The sequence below is a fragment of the Adiantum capillus-veneris genome, chromosome 14 (assembly GCF_014529385.1).
Source record: "Adiantum capillus-veneris isolate H3 chromosome 14, ASM1452938v2, whole genome shotgun sequence".
Taxonomy (NCBI): Eukaryota; Viridiplantae; Streptophyta; class Polypodiopsida; order Polypodiales; family Pteridaceae; genus Adiantum; species Adiantum capillus-veneris.
The window spans coordinates 92159413-92185687 of NC_140944.1; the positions used below are offsets into that span (position 1 = coordinate 92159413).

At 41.1% G+C, this 26275-nt stretch overlaps 1 protein-coding gene across 1 annotated transcript in view; it reads right to left on the bottom strand.

Annotated features, from left to right (window-relative positions):
- The window catches only part of LOC147442765 (DNAse I-like superfamily protein), a 78944-nt gene extending 68519 nt beyond the window's left edge, over positions 1 to 10425 (bottom strand). Inside the window, exons 1-3 of the mRNA XM_086528817.1 lie at positions 9763 to 10425; positions 8753 to 9485; positions 8580 to 8666 (exon numbers count right to left, since the gene is read on the bottom strand). Coding sequence (XP_086384943.1) covers positions 8580 to 8666; positions 8753 to 9485; positions 9763 to 9920 — 978 coding nt within the window. The 5' untranslated portion in view covers positions 9921 to 10425. The remainder of the gene's footprint in view (positions 1 to 8579; positions 8667 to 8752; positions 9486 to 9762) is intronic.
- Between the last annotated feature and the right edge of the window lie 15850 nt (positions 10426 to 26275).

Genomic DNA, 26275 nt, shown 5'->3' on the forward strand with positions numbered 1-26275 from the left:
TTCTGTTCTCCAGTGTTGTTGGTGCAGAAAAAGGATGGCTCATGGCGTATGTGCATAGACTACCGTGCACTGAACAAGAATACCATCAAGAATAGGTTCCCTATACCTAGAATTGATGATATTCTTGACAAATTAGGAGCAGCAGCTATGTTTAGCAAGATAGATCTAAAGAGTGGGTACCATCAGATCCGCATTAGATCAGAGGATGTGCACAAGACTGCTTTTAGAACAACGTTTGGCCTTTACGAATTTTTAGTGATGCCCTTTGGTCTCACAAATGCTCCTGCTACGTTCAATAGGATGATGGACAGAATTTTCCGTCCACACCAGCAGTTTGTTGGTACATTCTTTGATGACATGATAGTCTACTCAAAGAATGAAGAGGAGCATAGGCATCACTTGGCCATTGTGTTCAAAGAGCTTCGCAAAGTGAATGCAAAGAAAAGTGAATTTTTTCTGGAAGAGATCCACTTTCTAGAACACATAGTCTCAAAGGATGGTGTCAGAATGGATCCTGCAAAAGTTGAAGCAATCAAGTCATGGCCAGATTTGAAGACGGTGCATGATGTCCGAAACTTCTTGGGACTATGCTCCTATTACAGAAGGTTTATCCGAAATTTCGCTGAGATTGCTTCACCTTTACCTGCTCTTCAAAAGAAGGCAGTCACCTTTAGATGGACACAGAAAGAGATTTCAGCTTTTAATCTCTTAAAGGAGAAGATGACTTCAGATCCAGTCATTGTGTTGCCAGATCTTAGGAAGTCATTTGTGGCCCAGTGTGACGCCTATGGTAGTAGCATTGGTGCAGTGCTAATGCAAGATGGCAGGGTAGTAGCCTATGAGAGCAGAATTTTGCAAGGGCCAGAGATGACCATGCAGGTCTATGAGAAAGAGTTACTGGTTGTGATTCATGCGCTCTTAAGTTGGAAACACTACCTGCTAGGTGCAAATTTCGTTGTCCAAACGGACCATCAGACCTTGCAATACTTCTTGACACAAACAAAGTTATCTGAGAAGCATATGCGATGGGCAAATATCTTGTCCATGTTCCATTTTCAGATTGTGCATGTGGAAGGCAAGAAGAACGTTGTGGCTGATGCCTTGTCAAGGAAGCCACAAATTTAAACTGTGTCAATTCCTTATCATCATGAACTTGATGATATGAGAGAACAGTATGTAAATGATGAAGATTTTGCAAGGGTCTTCGAGCAGCTAATGGATGGACAACGTCATGAACACTATCTTCTCAAAGATGGGTTCATGATGATGCATGGCAGATTGTGTGTCACAAAGCCATTGCGACGCAAAGTTATGGAAGAGAGTCATGTCCCACCGTATGCAGGGCATCGTGGTATCGATGCTACAGTTAAAGCGGTTGAGACATTCTTCTATTGGCCTACATTGAGAAGAGATGTGGATGCCTTTGTGCGAGAATGCCTAATTTGCCAGAAGGTTAAGTTTGACAGGCAAAAGGCACCAGGGTTATTGCAACCACTACCTATTCCAGACAAACCATGGGAAAGTATTGCTATGGATTCTATCTTTGATCTTCCGAGAACGCAGACGGGAAACGATGGTATTTGGACCATTATTTGCAGATTCAGCAAGCAGGCTCATTTTATTCCTGTCAGGAAGAAGATAAAGCCAGATCAGATAGCACACTTGTTTATGAGCAATATTTTCAAGTATCATCGCATGCCACAGTCGATTGTTAGCGACCGTGATCCACGCATGACAAGTTTGTTCTGGAGAGGCTTGTTTGAGAATATGGGCACCACGCTCAAATTCTCTTCGTCATTTCATCCTCAAACAGATGGGCAGTCAAAAGAGGCAAATTCTACTGTCCTAGATCTGCTGAAGTGCTATGTGTCATAGCATAAAGGAAAGTGGGAGCAGTATTTGCCATTGGTGGAGTATGCATATAATAATACAGTGCATTCATCAACTGGCAAGGCACCTTTTGAGATAGTTGAAGGTGGCAAGAAAGTTCCTCCCATACTGCATACAAAGGACAACATATTTGAAGCAGATAAGTATGTTCAGGACATGGATGAAATGTACAAGTAGGTCAAAGTGGCTTTAGAAAAGACTCAAGCAAAGCAAAAGAAAGCAGCTAATCGTCACCGTCGTGAAGTGGTATTTTCACTTGGTGATTGGGTGCTTTTACGCTTTGAAAAGGCAAGGTTAAAGAAGATGAAGGGCAAGGAAAGACTGTTCCAAAGCTCAGCATGCGTTACTATGGGCCTTTTCAAGTGTGCGACATAATCAGTGATGTTGCATATAGGCTGAAATTGCCTGACAGTTGGAAGATTCACAATGCATTTCATGTGAGTCTTCTCAAACCCTATGTGGGTGATGTGCCAGAAGATATGCCAGGTGAAGATCAGCCGAAAGTCGAGGAACTTGACGAGATCTTGGTCCCCGAACAGATTTTGGCACACAAAGAAAGGAAAGTGGAAGGCAAGGTTGCTAGGCGTTACTTGGTAAAGTTAAGAAACTATCCACCAATGGATGCTAAGTGGATGGAAGAAGGTGAACTTGCAGAGTCACCAACTGTGTTATCACTCTACCTTGAAGCCTTCGATTTGCAATCTACCTTGACCCCTTGAGTTTCAAAGCTACATGGATTGTCAGTGTGACAATGGCTTCTGAAACAAATGATGTACATGGTATTTAAAGTGAGCTCAAATCAAATACATGTTACATGAATGTTAGATCTGTACAGATTGTCAGTTTGGCAATTGCTCTTATGGAATGTCCAAAAGTTCGGTTAGTGCTATAGAAGTGAGTATTTCTTGTCAGTTTGTCAAGGATACAGTAATTGCTTCTATTAAAGGGTACATGTGTAACTGCATTCTTAAATTGTCGGTTTGGGTATGCTCGAAACTGTTACTGGGCCCGACGTGTACTATAAGACAGTGGTAAAATGTGTGGCTATCATTTTGTCATTGGAAAGTTAGTGACTCAAAGCAATGGCAGAGTGCGAAGCTACCACTATGTCATTGGGACAGGGTTCACACGCAGGCAATACATGTGTCGACGAGGTGTTGAATACACCAGGGTTGACAATGAGCATATATGTGTCGTACATGTGTCGACAGGTGTTGAATACATCAATGTTGACTATGAGCATGTACGACATAGATGCAAACGAGGACGTTTGAGATTTCAAGAGGGGGGTATGTCACCAGCGTGTGACTACTATCTATCCTTTTTGTTGATTTCTTTCTTATTATTTATTTACTTTCACTTTTTTGAAACACCCCTCGGGAAATCGAACTGCCCTGCATTGCATAGCTAGTGTGGAACTGTTCAGAGGGAGTCCACGCTTGAGGGCAAGAGAGCACTAAGGTTGGACAAGGACTATGGTTAGCCAAAGTGGGGTCATTGACTAGCCAAAGTGAAATCCTTTGCTACAAAGGCTACATTTCAATTCTGGGTGTGGCTGCAGTGTACAAAGGGGGTCAGATGACCTAGAAAGATACAATGGCAGCATATCCTAAAATTTAGGGAACTGTTATTTTGCCACCTGAAAATGTGTTCGCGTCATTACCTCCAGAATGACAAGGGGAACATTTTATTACTCTGCAGTGAAGTCAACCAAGCAACCGGTCGGGAGATTTTTAGGCGGCAACCCCGAAACAGGAAATAGCTTGTAAATGCGCCAAGTGGCACATTTCTGTGCACTTTCCTCATGCAACAAGAAGTGGCGCTGAATTTATAGCTGGGAGGCTCATTTTGCAAGATTTTGTCACAGGTTAAGAGCTATGGAGTGCTTCCTTTCCCTCCTATGTACAGTGCGGTGCCAGGAGTGATGCCCTGCACGCTACGCACTGCCCTCTCTCTCCCCTATGGCAGTATGTTATGCCCCACTAGTGGGCTTTTCAATTGACCAATGTACAGTTGTGTGGGTTCATGCGCGATTGCCAAGGCAAGAGCCTCTTGCACAGGTACTGGATTAGCTAGCGGCTAATCCCCCGCAGGTACAGGTGAATTCGAAGAGGTTTCACGCTAGAAATCTCGTCCGATTCAAAGGGCAAGTAGCCCTACAGGTGCGGGAGCTCGAGGACTTGCTACGGATGCGACCGGCACGCGAAACGGAGCCCGAAACAGTAAATTACAGCCTGCTGTGTATTTTTGCAGGTTTAGGGTTTTGGCCCTAAACGGTCCCTAATACCCCCAGGAGGTTCGGGGACGCGAGGGGACCGCTGTACAGGTGATCTGGCGCATTTCCGGGCTGAAAACAGAGAATTCAGCGTGCTGCAGATTCTCGCCAGGTTTTGCAAAGTGCCCGTATGCGTCGGGAAAGTCAGTCGATGCGTGGGAATACTGATTGTGAAGGGTCCTAGTACAGTTATGCTGCCGAAATCAGGCCGGAACAATTGAAATTCAGCCAAGTTTATGCGGGGCAGCTTGTAGGGAACCACAGCGTTTATTCCCTCTTTTAAACAATAAAGAAATACCGAAAGGGGCGCCTAAGTTAGGGGCCAATCTGGTGTCGGTCTACTCATACAGGTACAATCTAGCCGCCTGTATCCCTCTCCCCTTTGTTGTGTCTTGAAAGTACAGGTAGAATAGACGACTAATAATGGGTGAAAGCTAAATCAATGTAAATTCTACCGCCCTTTTTGAAAGTACAGGCCGGTTTCAATCTCTCTCCACCGAATTTACACAACGAGTCCTTCACGATGCTTAATGTCACCCAACATAGATGTCCGTTCTTGATTGCCTTTACCAAGTTTAGATTTCCTCCTGGACCAATGGAATATTCCCTATCCGATGCTCTCGTCACCCATCCTATGGCACATCGAGAATCTCCATACTCCAATCTCTCTCCATTGAACTTGCGGAACAAGTCCTTCACGATGCTTATTTTCACCCAACATAGATGTCCGTTCTTGATGGCTTTTATCAATTCCAATAGATCTACAATTTCTAACTTTAACAATTGAAGTGTACACATTTAAATATCCTTATCTCATTACATAGAAATTAAAAATAAGAAAATAGTCCATTTAGCAACATTGCATGTGATTGCATTGCTTCTTTTGGCTGCATGTGGTCCCGGTTGGGCACTTTGGTCTACCAAAACTATTTTAGGTCATATGTCCCCATACTTATGGGCGCCTCTACTTAGGGGTATTTTTCTCTATCTTTTGTTGAGGAAGTGGGGCTTTGTGACTCGCCGACCTGCCTAGGCAGGTATAAAGGCAGTATGTGGCGCTCTCACTCACTATATCCGGGTGGTACTCCCGCCCCGAGAGGTTGCACATGGTATGGTCACCATGGCTGCATAGTGTCACAAGACGGGCACCACGTGCCAACGGAAAGAGCAGATTGAACAAACTTTTAGCACTTCAAATAACAACTGAACGGAAAGAGAGACGACACGGGGAGTGGCGAAGTTCCATCCCAAAGAGCATTGCCCCAAACCTTGGCGTCCCTTTTGGTATTTCTTTATATTACTCAAACTCAATACAATGCCGGTACTCCACCCTCTGCACCTCGTACTGAAGCATGTCAAAGAATGAGCCCTTGGCTCATATTTAAAGGCCCTTGGCCTTAAAAAGCCCTTTTTATGGCTCTTTTTATGGTCCTTGGCCATAAAAAGCAATTACATGAAAATCTTTCAAACTCAAAAGCAACAGGCCCCAAAGCAAGTGCTCAAAAGCTGTCAACGCAAAAGCAAGAATCCGTACAGCTCTGCCACGTCAGTGGCCAACGTAAAACGCGGAAATCCGTACAACCTGTCGCGTCAACAGCCAGCGTAGAATCCGTAAAACCATACAATCCGCCACGTCAGCAAGCCAGTGTAAAATCCGGAAATTCCATATACGATGCTGAGTATGTGCAAGCATTCTCAAAAAAACACCATTTCTCACTACTCCACCAAGAAGTAAATCACCAAGCATTCAAACCAGAGTCAAACAGTTCAAATTGGCACCAGGACAGGTTCAAAACAAATACCATCCATTTCAAACAAGTTCCAAACAAGGTCTCAAACAGATTCTCAATGCCGCGGAAAAAGGGATTAGATTTCTCGTAGAAGATAAATCGGCCTTCTACGAGAAATCGGCCGTGCTCTCATACCACTGTAATAGACTTGAACACTCCAAGTCAAAAATTTGCCGCGACAGCACAAATAACCACTTCAAAACAGTTCACAGTTTACAATTGATTCGACACTGGCCCGGCGAAGTTTCGTGCCTAGAGATATTGGCCACAAAGACTGGCGCCCCTTTCGGTATTTCTTTTTGAATTAATCTGAGTTCAAAGTACAAGAGTGCGGGCAGGCGCTCACACTCAGACTCTGCGTCCAGATGCTCTGAGTTGTAAGTGGCCAATCCGCTTATTTGAAGGTTACATGGGATACCAAAAGCAGAGCCCAAAAGCTGTTAAACTCAAAAGCCTTCAAAGCTTTGGAAAAATAAAGCAAAGGTTCTTCCTCTCTTGCTTGTAAAAATAAAACAAAATGGTTCTCCTTCTCTCTTTCACTTTGAATAAATTAGAGCAGTATCCAAAAGCTGTCCAAAAAGCGAATTTGCCGCAGCTTTTAGCTTTCGCAATTTCCGTTGTGATTCGCGGGCTGCCACGTCAACAGTCAACCAGTTCAATCCGCAGCCAGCAGAGGAAGTATGTGTCTGTGTGTTATGGAACGCCACGTCACCAGTTTGTGACAAGCACCACGTGCCAACGAAAAAGAACAAATTGAGCAAACTTTTAGCACTTCAAATAACAACTGAACAAAAAGAGATAGACGACACAGGGAGTGGCGAAGTTCCACCCCAAAGAGCAATGGCCCCAAACCTTGGTGCCCCTTTCGGTATTTCTTTATATTACTTGAACTCAGTACAATGCCGGTACCCCACCCTCTACACCTACGTACTGAAGCATGCCAAAGAATGAGCCTTTGGCTCATATTTAAAGGCCCTCGGCCATAAAAAGCACTTACCAGGTGCTCAAAAGCTGTCAGCGTGAAAGCAAGAATCCATACAACTGCCATGTAAGCAACCAGTGTAAAACACGGAAATCCGTACAATCTACCACATCAACAACCAGTGTAAAATATGGCAATCCGTACAATCTGCCACGTCAAAAGCCAGCCTAAAATCCAAAAATTCCGTATAGAATGCCACATCATCAGCTTCTACGCTTTTTTGTATGTGAGTGTGGGCTGCTTTACTCTAGGCCCCATCGAACTGAAACCTTAGGTTGGTTGGATCTTCTTCTGCTGCTTCTGTTGCTTCTCTTAAGGTTTAGGCCCCTCGGCCGGGATCTGCAAGTGGGCTCCGTTCTTCAGTGGCTTGACACGTCAATAATTTGTGACACACAGCCTTTGCTACTTGCGACCTCTCTCTAAATCTCTTTGACAATTCTCTTTCTTCCTTTATGCTTCCGCTGCCACTCTTTGACATGTCTTGGAGCATGTGGCTTGTGGACAAACACCACCACAGCATAGCAATGTCCTTGAGAAAGGCAACAACCAGAGGAACTCCACCTAATGCACAAAATGCACACATGCACACATAACCACACACAATGCACACACATGCACACAAAATCTCCACATAATGCACACAAAATCACACACAATGCAGACATAATCACACACATGAACACACAATCCACACAACTTGCACAATGCACATACATGTATACAAAGCCTCCATGTGATGCACAAAAAATGCACACATAATGGCACACATGCACCTTTTCTTCCAACTCGCTTCTTCCAATCACCAATTTCCCAAAAAGGTCCAGTAAAATACAAGCCCTGGCCTAAATGTAAAAGGTAAATGAATATTTGTAACAATGATCTCAAATCCATGCGGACACAAATGTTGTTAAGCCCTTTACTGCTTGAGCTTTTTTTTAATAGTTAACAATGCTTCCGTTTAAATAGAGTCTTCTTCCGACCAGGCTAATTGCAAAGCTCATTTATAACACACTGTGGAAAGGGAGGGAAAAAATATCTGACCCACTGGAAGCTCCTCAAACCTCAGATCAACATTGTCAAACTCAATTTTAAGCACAATGCAGAAAGGGAAGAAGATGTCAAAATCCCAACGGACCCACTAAAATCTCCTAAAACCTCTGGTAGATCAGAAAGATACAAATAAGATTATGCAATAAAAACCACAATATTCTTAACAGTGCACAGCCCACCCACTTTACCTATTGACAGTCGAAGACTCACTACTTCTGTGCATGAAACCATAATAACACAGCATCCTGAAGCAATAGATTTAATGTACGCAGTAAAAGCAGACAGAAAATCTTTCACCATTATTCAGGCCCACTGAAAGCCTTTCAATACTATGCTTACAGAAGTTAACAATAGGCTCTGCCATGTAGTAATTTCAGAAACTAAAAAAGTAAGGAAAACTTCATGAAATAAAATACTATACTGGACAATTTGTAGCTAAACATAAGTATATCCTCTGAATGCATTGTCATCTACAGTGCATGAAAACTATTAACCACTTTCCAAAAAATAAAAACACTGTGATCAAAAAAACTTCACAAATTAACCTCTTGAAAAGATTTCAGAACAAACAATATTATAAAAATAGAAGTACCTCTGTTGTTTTCTTCTTGTATACTGCTACATATCCATGCTTCTCCAGCTCAGGTTGAAAGAACTCATCAAAATGGTCACTTTGCACCTGCAAAAAACACCACCTAACCAAGGTCGATATAGTGTGTTACCCCACTTCAACACAATTCACAGCTATCACACGCATGTCCGCACCTCCTGAAGGCACAAAATGTCTGCCCTGTAGCCAACAATTTCACGAAGTAAATTCTGTCGTCTGTAAGCCCAGGACAAAGCCCAGGGAGGGCAATAGCTGTACATCTCACTGGTTGCATAAAGATCAGCAAGCACATTATACGAAAGAACTGTGAAGGTGCCTGCAGCTGAGGAGTGGCTTTCCACATCTAAACCTGACATTCCATCCATGTAGCTAAGAGGGATCATGCGACGAGGAGTTGGAGAAGGGGCAGGGATGACTCTTGAAGTCAAGAGTGTACTTGCAGGAGCTACGGACTGTCCGTTGCTTGAGTCTATTGCAGTACACTCAAATTTTAGCACGTGTCCAACATCATCAGCAGAGGGAGTATATGTCCTGCTCCTTCCAACCTCGTACCATGTTTCACCTGCTCCACCTCTATCTGAGACAAGAACAGGAATAGATCCGTTGCTGAGCCCTAGCAGTGCTGCTCCCACTGTAGATCCAACAGAGCTGCCCCCCGTAAAGCTTCCAAACATCTCTTCTTCTTCAGGGCCATTCTCCTGCACAGCATTTGAAGCTCGTGCGTGCAGCGATCTGTGCTGCCTCCATGAATCTGCAAAACACTCTGGAGAGCAATGATAACTTTTACTGACAGTTTTTGCCTTGATGCATCCTAGACACTGCAAAGTGGCAGGTTCTGATGGATGCACATTGCATACTGCAATTCCTTTGTCACTTTGAATACGATACCTGAAAATTGATTGCAACTTACTTGTAATTCATAAATACCAGGAAGATTCAGCTTAACATTAACAAGCCAGGAAGAACCATGAATAAAATATCCATAAATCATTCATATTTCTTATTATTGTCCATACCTGATCAACTAGAACATATTAATTGCAAGATTAAAGCTAAGGAAACGTTAAACTCTGAATCAAAGTGACCAACCATCTGTGCTGAAGGTAAAATCCATCAACAGGATTAAAGCTAATAAAACATTAATATCTGAATCAAAGTGACTGACCATCTGTGTTTAAGGTAAAATCCATCAACAGGAGAGCTTTCCGGAATATCATCTGGGGTAATGGAGCCATCTGGACGTCGAAGAAGAACATATGGGGTAAGCTCACAGCCCACAATGGGAATATCCGAGGGCAAGTGCACCCGTAGCACACTCAGCATGCTTCCCTTTCTGTAGCAATACGGGCGAGCTTCTTTTTATCACAAAAATTGGTAGCCGTACGGCATCGGAGAGCAAGGCATAGTACAGAACCATGAAGCACATCCGCCATCAGCGGTCTGACAAGCCCTCTCTCATAAACGCAAGAGGTCACCCCTCTGCTATTGCCCTAATTTTGCTCCTGCTCTTTGTGAGCTGGCTGAAGCTCCCATGGCAAACTTACATCACAGACAGGTAGACACCGGAGTGAACGCAAGTTACGACGATCGAACCGTAAGATAAGTTTTCCCGAGATGTTGAACAAGGGAACCTCTTCTAGGACCTCTTCCTCTACCTCCGCCTTCTTCCTCTTCTGAGGCAAAGCTGAGCTTGGAGATGGACAGTGGAGCTATGGTGGCACAGAGCAAGCCCGTTTTGAGAAACGAAGCCTGCAGATGCGCGATGGGTTCGAGTTTCAATCGAAAGGGGAAAATATTTGCTGCAGAGAGAGAGAGAGAGAGAGAGAGAGAGAGAGAGAGAGAGAGAGATTATACATTTTTTAATTAGTGTTTATTAATATTTCCCCCCTGAGTTTAGCTTGCAATAAACATCTTATTCACAAACCTTTCAATCACTCCTCTCTGCAATATTATCCTTTACCAAACCCCCCAAGAGCAACCCTAGAGAGAGACAACATACCAAGTGTTCAACATATCAAGGTTGATTAGAGTTACTAGCCCAAATTAAGGACAACATAATCGACCTTAAAACATACTCCATGGAACATTGCGTGAAAGGGAGTTACATCAAGTAACAAAAGGCAATTGTGCGCTTGACACTAGTAAGCAATGCACAAATTCAAAAACCTCATGTAACGAAATTGGATACCACTACATGAGAATGCCCCAAAAAACCAAAACAAAGGGAGTTTCAAACTCACACATAGGTGAATCAATATACCACACTTCATCTAACTATTTGAGACTGCATCAATTGCTTGTACTTCTATGTGGGTTCGTTTAAGCTTAACATATGTCTATGTTTTGTTATAGGAACACCTGAAGTTACTTGGCATTGCATCCTTCTCGTTGTTTGATGAAGTTCTCTTTGTTCTTTCATTAGATCTTGTTGTGATGATCGAAACTTACATGAATGATTCAAGGTGTTTCACCGTTATCATAAATTTTGAGAATTATAGAGATAACAAAAGAGAATTGTCGAATGGATAATTTAAGTCTTTATTTCAACACATTGATAGGAATCAATAGATGATGGGTGGAGGAGATGTGAAAAGAAACAAGGGAGGGCAAGGAAAAAAACAAGGCCTAGGCAATTAATATGTTAGGTACACAAAGATTTCTTGACAATTGTTGCAGATTTTGAGAAGACAACAAAGTGGGAGAAAGAAGGGGAGAGAGAGAGAGAGAGAGAGAGAGAGAAGAAGGAAGGGGGGGGGAGGCAAAGCGAAGGCGTAGAAGGATAGCTAGTCTTGCTTGGTGGGCCTTGCTATGGAAGTTATCTTTAATACAATATAATAGACATGAAACAGAGGACATTGTAACAATGAAAAATTTTAATAAACATGCAATTGAACAGCTTCATAATTACTCGTGTGTATCAGAAGTGGTACATGCTTGCTACAACGTCTGCAAAATGGAAAAATTGTTCTCGTCCTCCATCTAAAAATGCAAAAAACGTTGACAAACTCTAAAAATTGAAGTGCACTACTGACATAGTAATCATGTACGAATGTCGTCCAAGTGTGCAAGATAGAGTATCTTGTTTGTGTTAAGCTACATGGAAACAATGTGAATGGTTTAAACATTTTTTCACGCAATGAGGTATAGAGTGAAAACACTAAACCTATATTTCATGTCATGCAAGAATGTCATACAGAAGTATGATGGAAAGTCGGCATTGTGGTCTCCTCGATAAATATAAGGAACAGAAGTTGTGCCCTGCCCTGTACTCTTTATGTGTTGCCCAAGCAAACACATAAGCATAAAGGTTTGGATGCAAATTACGTACTTTGCACTTTCGTCAAGGTGGAGGCATGCTTGGTCATTTGAAACATTAACTAGTTTGAATATATTTGGTTCCTATACCACACATTACAAGAATTAAAACTTGATGAGGACGAGAGTATTTTTTGACTACATAAGCCTTTAGTAAAGGGTTGCATTTTGGGTGTAATTTTGGACCATTAGATAAAACTTGTCAATTAATGCCGCATGGCAACAAACTTTCTTTTTTATTATTTCTTGTAGGCCCTTGTGATAGGGTGTTGATGTAACGAAAATTGATAAGTACCTATTTATTGCAGCTGACAGGTGGCAAAAGCAGCAGTCGATGGATTATTTGAAAGGATATTACATTTATGTACATTTTATTATTCAAGTGCTCTTTATGAGCTTTGATCATTATTATGTCCGATCGGGCAGTCTGTACTCATTTTGAGTATTCAAGAAATCTATAAATAAATATGTGCAAGAGAAAAAAGCTCGCTCTTGCAGGAGGGGAGATTGCACCTAGTGCATGTGTCTATTCATCTCTCCTCCCCTCTCTTCTCTCTCCATGTGCTGGTGTAGCACTCCGCTCTAGGAGGTACATGTGCACGTGCTTTCTCTCTTGCTCTCGCTCTCTATTTATCTCAATTCATGTGTAGCTTTGATTATTAAGTTTGTCTTACAATTGGTTGATGGATAGAATGGACTGGCCTTCTAAGTTGCTTTTGGCTGAAGCATATTCTGATGATCGATTTGGTTTGGGAATGGAACTACTGAAAGGATAGAAATAGGCATTATGCAGTAAACTACTCTTAGGATGTATCCTTGCTACTGAGGTTCTATGCTGTCCATAGCAGTTGCCGATTGGGCCTTTGACTAAACAAAGGTTGTGTGGGTTCGGATGTTCCATTATGTTGTGATAATGGGATAGGTGATTGGCTCATTGCTGTTCTTTTAGATAGGGTAGGATAAGCTGTCCTCCGCTGGCCCTAGCCTTTGCCAACTGGGTTTTGTGCTTTTACCAACTAGTAAGTTGGGTGACTGTCCTTTATCACATTAGATGAAATTTTGGGTTGCTTCTTAGCATTGCCTTACAGTAGGAGGATAAAAGTGGTAGTATTTGCTGTCCCTTTTTAGTGTGGGTAGTCTTCTCTCTTTTCCCTTTGTTGTGGTATTCAGAAATGAATGAACATGTGCATTACTTTTATTCTCTCTATTTTGACTTATACTCTATAAATGATATTTTGGGATTATGTTAGGTAATCCACTAATGCCGATTGCTTTTTTTTTGCTAGAAAGAGGAATCATGCAATAAACTGATCTTAAGTTGTATCCTGGCTACTGTTGATTTTGAATTTTAGGGTTTGAGAATCAAATTCAACACTCTATAACAGGTTGTCGGGCTATAGTGCCGACCATCTCTTTCTGACTGGCACAAAGGTTTGGGATGCTTCTTGACTCTTGGCCTTGCCTTACTTTTGGATGAGGATATGGTAATTAACCATTTGTATAAGCATTTGCTAGACTAGGTTCGGATATTGTACATAAAGGATTAAGGGGATTTGGTGATTGGTTCCTTGCCTAGTTTTGGGATAGAATGGTTTTTTTTTGTCGTCCTTTGCTGGCCCTAGCTATTGCGGATGATCTTCTCCCCTGTTCATGTCTTTAAACCAGCTAATGAGTACCAAAACTGTATGGACTATATGAAGGTCGAGAAGGGTGATGTGTATACCAGCTATTAAGTTGGTTTTGTGTGGATTATGTTGATCCACGTCTTGCAGTTCTTTTTGCAGCAATAATATTACTACCCTATCATTATTCATTATTTTTTATTTTTGATGATACTTGGCCGGTATGGCTGGAATGGTTGGCCGAAAGGGTGGCTTGATGGGTTACTTGAGGGTTATCCTCGACTGACTTGTGTTGTTGGATGACTGCAGCACTATTAAAATTACTAACTATCGATTATTTTTTTGTGCTATCTGGCCGATATAGTTGGCTGTTTCGGCCGAATGGCTGGCATGGTTGGAATATTGTATGGTCTACCCTCGACTAACTCTTTTTGTAATGGTTGTTTACAGCAATAATTAAAGTGTTCACTAACTGTTGGTTATTTATGTGCTGGGAATTATACCAGTAGCAGACTGTTGACACATCATGGATAAATCTAAAGGTTTGGTTGGGGTTTCCGACTAGAATACTATGGTTGTTATGGCCCTTTGTTCGGCTTGAGGGTATGGGTTGAAGCTTGGGTGTATAAGGCTTACACTATTCTTTGGAAGCTGACATACATGGTTTGATGGTTGACATAATCTGACTTGTAACTAGTAGGCGGATGTGTTTTTGTAAAAGGTTTTTTTGATGACTGTCTGCATATCCTGGTTGGTTTCAAAGGGAATATGACTTTTGAATTGCTTAAACTCATGAAAATCTGCTTTCTAGAGGAATTTTTTAACAGTAAAATTAATTTCAGAAGGAACATGCTGTTCTCGCCGGTAATTAAGATTGTCAGAATGAACCATATCATGGCTTGAATTCACAATTGATGTAACAAGGACTAGGTCCTAGCTTGTTAAAACTTCACTTTAAATTAAAGTTAGACTTGAATTAAAACTATATGGGTTTTCCAAGAAATTTCATATTTTGTTAAAAACATACAAAACTCTGGCATATGCAAAACACAAAATTATTTATCTCATTATTAGGAGCATGATTTTTTCTTTTTTGGTACCTCGGTGACATGGATGACAACTGGGTCACCCTAGTTACCTGCAATGTTGTCTGGAAGCTAACCAAAAGTTTGTTTTCTTACTGTGGATGCAGGTAAGGGTGTCCTCTCCTTGGCTACCAATTAAGAAGATGAAGTGCTGTACTTGTAACTATTGGACTAAAACAAGACCATCTTACCCTTTATTGGCCTGTAACTAAGATGTGTTTGCTTTGGATATACTGTCGAAAGAAATACATGATTTTGTACTATATCTATAGTCCAAGGTCTTTGTAGAATATCTCATGTGTTATGTATATTGTTAATAGTCAAAACTCTCTCTCCCCGCGTTAACACCTTATCTCTTTTCGCTAGCCATCTGCCATCAAAACCCTCTCTTTGTTCCTCCTTTTGTCTCGCACACCCACAAACTGCCTCTTTTTTTGGCGATGTTGGCCATTGCATGCAAATCTAACCACCAACAGTTGTAACCTCCACCCATTAAAAAAATTTCCGGCTATCCACCATCTCTTTTTCCCGCCAACAGCTTTTGCTACCACACACATTGAAATGCATGCAGTCTGATCGCCACCCAAACGCGTCGTTGACACTTGATTTTATTTTTTCCACTACCACACCCACACTACAGTGATGTCGACATTTATTCGTCAAAATTGAGTCCAGTTGCCCCTTTTCAGCTAGCACCAACTACAACTTCAAGCTTTTGTGTGGGTGCATGTAATTATTGATTCGGTTCATCTCTCTCTCTCTCTCTCTCTCTCTCTCTCTCTCTCTCTCTCTCTCTCTCTCTCTCTCTCTCTCTCAACGTTAGTTTCTCACTTACTCTCTCTTTGTTCTCCTATCTGCAACATTGCTATACCTAGCACCACTTTGTAGGAATCATCGCGCAATGCACTATGCAAATACGGGATGACATGGGGCAAGAGCACTTTCAAAGCTTGATTTTTTTCTGCTTCCCAACCTTTTAAAAAAAATCTTGTGAGATTCCCATGTTTGTTGCTTATGCTTGGAGATTCGAGTTGTGTTCACCACTCTGAATAGAGGTTCCATTCCGTTATTGATAAAAGCTTGGAGTTGCATTTTATCGAGGTCCAGTAGCGACGTCTTGCTTCAATTTGAGCATCGCCATGTATTCATCATGTACTCGGTGTTGCCCCACTGCATGCAACATGCACCTACACGACTATTACTCATTAATACATATATACACTATAGCATTATACACAGGTTACTTTCTCCAAGCACGTACAATAGTATGCTAAAACTCGAGGTTAATTAGATGATGGAATCATCTATGTCTCTCTCATAGCTTCCTCAATACCCTTTATCCATATCACATCCTAAGTAGCAAGACAACACAAGCAATTGTGATGGTAGACCAGGAAAACAAAAGCAATCAGAAGTCTACACGATGATTGAGGTTCCACAATAGATGACGATCAAGATTTGGCTCATCATCATTGACATGGAAGGAGGAGGTTCTCTATAAACACATAGCTGATCACATAGTTGTAAAAGTCATTATCTTCTCATAACCTTGAATATTTCTCCCTTGCAACTCCCTCTACCTACTCATTCATAAAATCTCTTGACGATTAACCATTTTCCTAAAATCTTTGATCTCGTAAGAGCTCTCAAACTTTACATGTTCAAAACTAACCTGATTTCACTTCACATGCTAGCCACGAAGATAACAAGTCAAAGAGGTTCGCCACGTTGTAAATTTTCTTCTTGGTATGCCTTTTTCTAAATAATTGTCAATTGTAGCATTACAAGAGTAGCTCCAAAAGATTTGGTTGTGAGAAACTCATTGCTATTGGTCTCTGAATGGTGTATTTGTTACTGGTTTTTCTTTTGCAAACTATAGTTTGAAACCGATAAATTTAGATTTTCAACTAGCCTTAGGCTAAGATGAGGCAAACTTCCTTATACTTTGCAAAGGTCAATAAAATGTCTCCTACCCGTTGTCTTTTGAAAGTGAAACTATGATTTGTCTTGTACAAATAGACTTAATCACCTAAATATGTAAGATGTATAAGATTTGAAAGAAAAGAATGCCCGTTAAGATAATGTTAAGGACTCGCTGAGTCCATTGTTTCTGTACTTTTTGACCTATGGCATAAAAAGCCAAGATTTGTTACCAAAAGTAGGTTGCAGTTCACATTCATTAAGCCCTAGAATCTACAACAATATTACTGGTTCATTAGAAGTATAGAAGCCTTGAGGGGGACTTTTTAAAAAAAGCCAATATTAATGACGACCATTCCATCTACACAGACTCTCCATGGCCACACATCGGTAGGACATAGAAGAGTGGATGATAGATATCATCAGCAATGATATGAAAGAGAAAGAGATGTTGACACTACAAAAAATCTTTTCATGCCTTGAATTGTAAACACCATGATTAATCATAGTATGTTAGGGCAAAATTTTCCCCATCAAGATGCATCAGGCTTTGATATTCTAGCAATGATGACCATATGAGGACTCTGACCAGATGCACTTATACCCGAATTGACTGTTACCTCGATTATTAGAATGTGGATACAACTAGGTAGGCAATTATCAACTATAAACCAGGAAATTGCTCTCTCATCATTATTTGCATGAGCCGTTAGCTCAATATTGTACGGCTATACCCATTGAAGAAATATAATTTATATTTCTAATACTAGGGTGTGTGTGCACGTGCGTATGTGTGTTGACAATTATTGAAGGGCACTTTTTTATATGTTGAGATGTAGAGAGAAAGAGAGAGAGAGACGAGACAAGAGACACACCATGTACGTTCCCAAAGACTGATTCATAACGAGGACAAGATACAAATATATAGGTGAGACCAAGTTGAGTAGAGTGAGCCATATATAGCTCCAACAGCCCCACTCAAACAAAGGTCTCTAGCTCTGGATAAAAAAACCCTCGGGGAGTTCAAGGGAAAAATCCAAGTCCCTATACAATGTGAAAATATGAACCAACGATGATGATGTGAAAGTGAGTTGTGTATCTATGTACAAATATACAAGTGACTCAGAGATCACAATGTGCAAATATGGAGTGTGCATAGTGCATGGTACCTATAGGATTACAATGTCATATGTACAAAGCTACCACAATAGCAGATAAGCTAATCTAGAAAGAGTGAAGCCGAAGCAACTCCGAGCTCCGAGTGCAAGAGGATGAAACGTGACTCGTTGAGGCCTTTGGTAAGAATGTCTGCAATCATCTGGTCACTTGGGCAATGCTCAACCATAATGGTTCCTTTGCGTACTTCATACCTGACATAATGATAATGGACAGCAATGTGCTTTGACTTATTATGTTGAACGTAGTCTTTTGCAAGACTAATAGCACTTTGGTTGTCACGTCGCAAGGGTGTACTAGAAAGAGGAGAGTGACCAATATCAACTAGTATTTGTCGAAGCCAGATCAGCTCACGAGCTGCAAGTGATACCGCGACATATTCTGACTCAGTTGTAGAAACTGCAACACAACGTTGTTTCTTGCTGATCCAAGAAACGAGACAACCATTTATAAAGAAGCAATTTCCACTAGTAGATCGCATAGATAAATGTGAGATTGCCCAGTCTGCATCTGTGTAACCCAAAAGAGGAAGAGATTGCATGGAATCCAATGTGAGTTGTCAACGATAAACCAAACCAAAATCTGTAGTGCCTTTCAAGTATTTCAATACACGCTTTGCTGCAGACCAATGCTTAAGAAAAGGACGTGCAAGATGTTGTCCAAGATAATTAGCAACAAACAGAATACCAGGACGAGTATTCATACCAAGAAACTGAAGACATGCAATCAAGTTAGCATAAGGTTGATTCGTGACAAGTTGATCGCCATTGTTAGAAGTGTTCTTCGTAGAGCTCACAAGACAAGGTGTGTTGGCCGAATGTGCGGATTCCATACCAAATTTTTGAATAATATCTGCAATAAAATTTGACTGTCGAAGGAATAAAATACCTTTTGTATGGTTTCGTTGGATCTGAATGCCAAGACATGAGTGAATCTCTCCAAGATCCACCATATCAAATGCAGAAGACAATAAATTTTTCACTTGCTGAAGAAATCTTAAATCATTGGAAACAAGGGGTAGTATCATCCACATAAAGAACAAGAATCACAAAGCTGGTACCTTGGCGTTTTATATATAAGTTGGGGTCTGAAGAGCAAGAGATGAATCCTTTAGAGGTGAGAAAAAGATCAAATTTTGTATACCAGGCTCGCGAAGCTTTTTGAGACCATACAGTGCCTTATGGAGTTGAGCAACAAGGTTCTTTACCTAGAATAACAAACCCTTTTGGTTGTTCCATATAAATTTCCTCTTCCAGGTCACCATTAAGAAAAGCAGTTCGCACATCCATTTGATGAGCTTTTAAATCAACCTGAACAGCAAATGCCAATAAAACTTGAACACTTGTAATGTGAACAACTGGTGAAAAGGTCTCTTGATAATCAACACTAGCTACTTGGGAGTAACCTTTTGCAACTAGACGTGCCTGGAACTTGTCAAAAGATCCATCTGCTTTTGATTTTGTCTTATAGACCCACTTACACTTAATACCTGTACGACCATGAGGTAGTTCAGTTAGTATCCATGTACCTTTAGAGATAAGAGAATCGTACTCTGCTTCCATAGCCTCTTGCCATTGATCCTTTTGTGGTGAAGAGATAGCTTCATCATAAGTAATGGGATCTTCAGAAATAGAGAAAGCATTATCAACAATATCGTCATCATAAACATGACATGAGCCATGTTCAAAATCAATAGGCAGATCAACAAAAATATCAATATCATCATTGGCAACATTCGGAATGGATGGTTGTGAAGAGGAAAGCTTCTCTATAGGAAGAGTTTCATCATCTGAAAGAAATGGAAAAGCCTGAAGCAATGATTTAGTATCATCAGAATCATCCATGGACCATGAGCCTCCCATAAGTTGTTCGTTAAAAGTGGCATCACGATTCACAATTACTTTCTTGGAGGAAGGGTCATAGAATTTGTAGCCTTTGGAAGTGTCAAAATATCCAATAAAAATAACTTTAAGACCAGGAGCATCAAGCTTTGTTCGTGTTTCTTTGGGAATATAAATATAAGCAATGCATCCAAAGGTTCGAAGATGAGATACAGAAGGAATGTCACATGTCCATGATGTGCTGGGTATCTTACCAGAAGGTGCAGTAGTAGGAAGATGATTCTGAATAAATATTGCTGTCAAAGTAGCTTTAGCCCAAAAAACACGAGATAAACCAGAATGAATCAGCATACATCTTACATCATTGAGAATAGTGCGATTCTTTGGTTCAACAATGCCGTTCGGTTGAGTTGAATATGGAATAGTGTATTCATGATGAATTCCATTGTCAGCACAGTAACTCACACACTCTCGAGAAACATATTCGCCTCCATTGTCACTATGAAGCTTCTTAAGGCGATGATCGGTTTGAAGTTCCGCAGCCTTGTAAAATTGTTTGAAAACAGATAAGGCCTCAGATTTCTGTCTAAGTAGAAATACAATCGTATATTGTGAGAAATCATCGATGAAAGTAATGAAGTAGAGATATTGTGATCTCGAAGAAGGTAGAGGTCCACATATATTAGTATGAACAAGATCCAATATGTCATGAGAATGAGTTGTATTTGAAAGAGGAAAGGGTTTACGATTGTGTTTCCCAAGAGCACAAAATTTACAAATTCCCATATGGGGATGGGCTTTAAGATCCATGCCATGAACAAGATCACGACGTTGAAGATCAAGGAGTTTTGAGAAATCAGCATGAACAAAACGGTGATGCTATACTTTGCAATCATGATCACCTGGAGCAGTGACAACATTTGCTACACCATCGTTGAGAGATAGTTCAAACAAATTACCGTTTCGCGGAGCAGTGGTTATAGTCTGTCCATCTTTCTCAATTCAGCATTTGGTATGATCAAATCCAACAAACAAATTAAACCAAGATCAACAAGTCTAGCAACTGAAAGAAGATTACGTTGAAGATCTGGTACATGTAATACTCCTCGCAAAATTCGAGTGGAAGAAGATAAGGTACCAAGATATAAGTCTCCAATACCCTTTACTTGACAAGTAGTATCATCAGCAAGATAAACAACACGGTGAACTGGTAGTGGATGATAGTTATGGAGCCACTTAGACTGATATGTCATATTTCTTGTAGCACCAAAATCAACAATAAAAAGTGATCCATCACGTACATGAAGTATTCTGTCTGGAGCAACTGAATATAGAATGCAGCTTGTTTCTGGTACAATATTTTTTCGATATTCAGTAGCATATGCTCTATTACGATCTGTGTCGAATCGACATTTACACCACATATGAGTGGGATGATCGGATCGTCCACAATATTCACAAGAAGAAGAAGAAGAAAAGTCTCTAGATAAACGTGGTTGTTTTGTGGTAATATTGTGATCTTCATCATATTGACGTGCCCAACAATCATCTTCAGTATGGCCATTTCTGTTGCAGTAAGAACATTGCTTATTGGGAAATTTGAGACGAGAGAAAACATTACCGCGACGGCCACCTCTGCGGTTTCCTTGTTGAAATGGACGCCTTCGAGCATAAAAAGCACGTTCCATCTGTTGTGACTCAATCTCCTCTTGTGAAATCATAGCTGTATCATGACCATCATTACAACGTTCTTGACGTTGAGAGTATTCAATTAAAGACATGCAGGCTTGGTCGAAATCCAGACCATCTTTATGGGAGAGAATAATAACAATGTTATCATACGAGGAGTCCTTCACCGTATCAAGAAGAAGTGTAATCAAATGTTTTTGTGGAACAGGATCACCAGCAATAGCAAGTTGATTAATAATAGATTTGAAAGATTCAATATGTCTCGTCATGGCAGTACGAACTTCATATTGAAACTTGTTAAGCAACCCTCTCAAATAAAGTATTTCTGTAACAGATTTCTTTTGAAAGTTTGCAATAAGGTACTTCCATACGTCATGGGAAGTAGGCAGTTCATACATATCAAGCAAAAGGGAATCAGTAAGAGCAGAAAGAATATAATGACGAGCTGCTTTATCACGTCATTACCAATCCATATAGGCAACATTCCAATCTTCAAATATAGGCCCTTCAGTGATAAGCACGTTATCATTATCACTACAAGAGGCTATTCATATTAGCGACGCTCACACAGCGACGTTAAAATTCCCGGCGTCGCTATGAGCATCGCAAATTTACAAAGAAATTTGCGACGCTCATAGTGACGCCGGCTGGGCTAAAAAAATAACCGAGCGCGCCCAAAAACTCAGATCTCAGATCTGAGTTTTTCGGCGCCCTCAAGCAAGGAGCAGGTAATGCTCTCCCTCTCTCTCTCTCTCTCTTTTTCTTCTCCACACACACACACACACACGAGGAGAGGAAGGAGAGCCAGGTATGCTCCTTCCCTCCCCTCATTCTCATGTTCCCTTCCCCTCTTTCTCTCTCTCTCTCTCTCTCTCTCTCTCTCTCTCTTTTTCTTCTCCACACACACACACACACACGAGGAGAGGAAGGAGAGCCAGGTATGCTCCTTCCCTCTCCTCATTCTCATGTTCCCTTCCCCTCTTTCTCTCTCCCTCTCTCTCTCTCTCTCTCTCTTTTTCTTCTCCACACACACACACACACACGAGGAGAGGAAGGAGAGCCAGGTATGCTCCTTCCCTCTCCTCATTCTCATGTTCCCTTCCCCTCTTTCTCTCTCCCTCTCTCTCTCTCTCACACACACCATACACACACACACATAGTGTTTTTGAGAGAGAGAGAGAGAGAGAGAGAGAGAGAGAGAGAGTACAAACAAAAACAAAAACGCACACACATACATAAACAAAGAATGCACACACACATTGAGAGAGAAAGAGAGAGAGAGAGCATGCATAAACAAAAAACGCACGCATTGAGAGAGGAAAAGAGAGAGAAAACATGCATAAACAAAAAACGCACACATTGAGAGAGGAAAAGAGAGAGAAAACATGCATACAATCCAAAAAAACGCACACACATTGAGAGAGAAAGAGAGAGAAACTAATTTAACGTCGTAGGAAACTAATTAAAATTAAAATAACTAAAGATCTAGCCGACGAGGAGTTGAACTCAAGACCTATTATTCAAGAGGGAAATGGCATAATCAATCTATCATACTTGGCATGGGTGATAGAAAGGTTATACCATTTATCTCTTTTTATTGGCACACACATCCACACACGCGCACACACACAAGAAGAAGAGAGTTATAACGTCGTAGGAAACTATCTTAAAAGACGTTAAAGATTAGGTTATATGTAGACTTACATTAAATTAGATTTAGGTTTATTTTTAACTAGATTTACGTTTATTTACGCTAGATTTAGATTTACGTTATATTAGATTAGATTTAGGTCTCCATAGACTGCGATGCCTGCATGAAGCGGGTGAAGAAAGCCCTCAATGGAATATAGGGTATTGCTGCCTTCACTCATGGTGGGCTCCGTCGATCCAAAAGTACTGGTGAAATGTCTTCAGAAGATAGGGAAGAAGGTGGATCTTCAGGGCGGCAAGAGTCACTACATCCCCGACACAATGACCATCTAGACAACCTCTAGTCATTCAACAGCAACTTCAAAGTTAGTAACAAGAGCAAGAACGGTCTAAAGGGCCAATTGCTGTCGTCAGATGTGGATGGAGATGAGGCAGCGTCACCGCCGGAAGTTAACTCTCACATCTTTAGTGATGAGAATGCCAACTCTTGCCGAGTTATGTGAAAAATTATGTGTTAAATCAGTTTTAAGGTTCTTATAATCCCTATTAGTTTAGTTCTTTGTTTTTTAAATATAACATAATATATTTACGTTAGATTTAGATTTATGTTATATTAGATTAGACTTAGGTTTATTTAGGTTTACCCACACACACACACATACACACAAGAAGAAGAGAGTTTTAACGTCGTAGGAAACTATCCCAAAAGACGTTAAAGATTAGGTTAGATGTAGATTTACGTTAAATTAGATTTAGGTTTATTTTTAGTTAGATTTACGTTTATTTAGATTTACGCTTATTTACGTTAGATCGAGTCCACGCAAGAATTACTTACGGTTTAGGGTTTAGAGTTAGACGAACAGTGAAAAGATCTACTGTGAAAAGATGTTAAGATGCTGTGAAGTGCTACAGCTAGAGAAGAGGCAAAGGGGTTTTGTCCACTACATGCAGTATCATGTAGACGTGGGTGTGTAGATTTCTTGTACCCACAAATATTGGTATTGACCAATAAAGACGAAATTATAACCCGGTGGTTCTGATCTCCGTGCACCTCTAGACCGAGGTGTGCGGGGATTGGACATGACTAGAGAATGTGAGGTAGAGAGAGAGAGAGAGAGAGAGAGAGAGAGAGAGAGAGAGAGAGAGATAAGACGAAGAATGCCAATAGAATATTAAATTTGTTGTCTAGGTTATAAGTTTTTTATCCTCATTATGAGTAGCGACGAGGATGTGGGACCGTCCAACCGAAACACCTATCTCTCAACGAGGGTCTTATGTCCTTGTAATCAATGCAAGCATGCTGTGCGACGGACAAGACGTGTTTCTTTGCAGCACGTTCGTGAATTTGGCGAGTTCGATCCATCTATTATAAATCGAGTTGTTGCCAATTATAACTCGTCGGACTCTGACGCTGGCCAACAAGCAGCAATCTTGCAACCCAATAGACGTGTTTGCAGGCGCTTTGGTCAAGCAGCATATGTGAGGCCACAAGATGTAGCCTCTGACAGCTCGGGGGATGATCATGCAGAGCACATTCCCAACGAGGCAATGTTTGAGCCCGAGATTGATGAAATGATCGAGACGATCATGGATTCAGAAAGGCGTATCTATGATGATATGAAAAGTGAAGCCGATACGCCATTGTATAATGGAGCACGTATGTCTAGATTGAAAGCACTCCTGGTTCTTCTCAACATGCAGGCAAAGTTTGGATGGAGTGACACTAGCGTCACAACGCTTTTCAGGTGATCTATTACAATTAGTTTACTTTAATAAAACTCTAAATGTATAATGATCTGATAGATTTTTACACGACTGTATCATATTTTTATGTTGTGTAGATTGCTGAAAGAGCACATACTACCAGCTGACAATGTGATGCCAGATTCCCGAGATGAAGCAAGAAAGATTTTGCGAAACTTGGGGATGGATTACAATTCTATCCACACTTGTCCTAATGATTGCATTCTTTTCAGAGGGGAATACATAGACATGGAGAAGTGTCCGAAATGTGATTCCGAAAGATATCGAGTAGATCTCCACGGGACAAAAATTCCACAAAAGATTTTGCGACATTTCCCTCTGCTTCCTCGCATCAAGCATTTCTTCGAATGTAAGTCCATGGCCGCCCTAGCATCATGGCATGAGGAGAATAAATCTTCGGATGGTGTGCTACGAATTCCTGCAGATTGCGTAGCGTGGAAACATATAGATGGAACATGGCCGGATTTTGCCAGGGAAGCTCGAAATTTGCGCTTAGGCCTGGCTATGGATGGCGTAAATCCATTTGGTCAAAGATCAACATCTTATAGTGTATGGCCCGTTGTCATCGTCAACTACAACATTCCCCCGTGGTTGACTACGAAGAAGGGGCACCTATGGCTAAGCTTGATTGTGCCAGGGCGATATAAAGTGGGGAATATGGATGTGTATCTTCGTCCACTATTGGAAGAGCTACAACAATTGTGGATTGGCATAGAGGTGGTGGATATGAGCCGACACACAAGACGACGGAATGCTTTGATAAGAGGCATTCTAATGTGGACCATGCATGACTATCCCGGGCTAACAGAATGCTCAGGTGATCTATTGACACTCCTCACTCAGACACTGTAAATCTTGTTTTTTCCCATAGTTGATCTATTATCATGTGTATACATGCAGGGCTTCAAACAAGCGGATACAGAGCATGTGTCACATGTGGACCTAGACTGTATGCACGTAGGGCACCCTCACTGAAGAAGCAAATCTACGAAGGTCATCAAGCGTATCTTCCAGAGAATCATGTGTTACGCGACGACTTTTTGGGAAGAGAGCCACCAAGGATGTCTGCACAAGCATGGTTAGAGCAGAAGGAGATGTGCGATGACGGATTGCCTCCAGGGATGAAGAGACTATCTCTATGGTACGAGTTACCATACTGGCCCCGACTCATGATCAATCACTTGCTCGATCCAATGCACATATTCAAGAATGTGGGTAATCTACTATGGGACCATCTGACCGGCAAGAAAGATACTTTGGGAGCCAGAGTTGACCTTAGAAATGTGGATCGTATGGAGCAATATTGGCCGCAAACAGCGTCTGATGGATCGATAAAACTCCCTAAAGCACCATGGATTTTCACAGGAGCCCAAGAACGCAAAGTAAAAGAGACCATTCGATCTTTGCGGACCCCCACTGGCGTAATGCACTCGCTCCGAACGTGTTTTACTAAAGAAGGAAAGCTTACCGGTTTGAAGTCACACGATTGGCATAAAATGTGTCAGGTACGTTCATAGTGGACTTTAATATCATTGCATAAAATGTGGACTTTAATATCATTGCTGCACATACTTTACAGTTTATTTTACCGGTTGCCATTGAGGGATGTTTGTCTC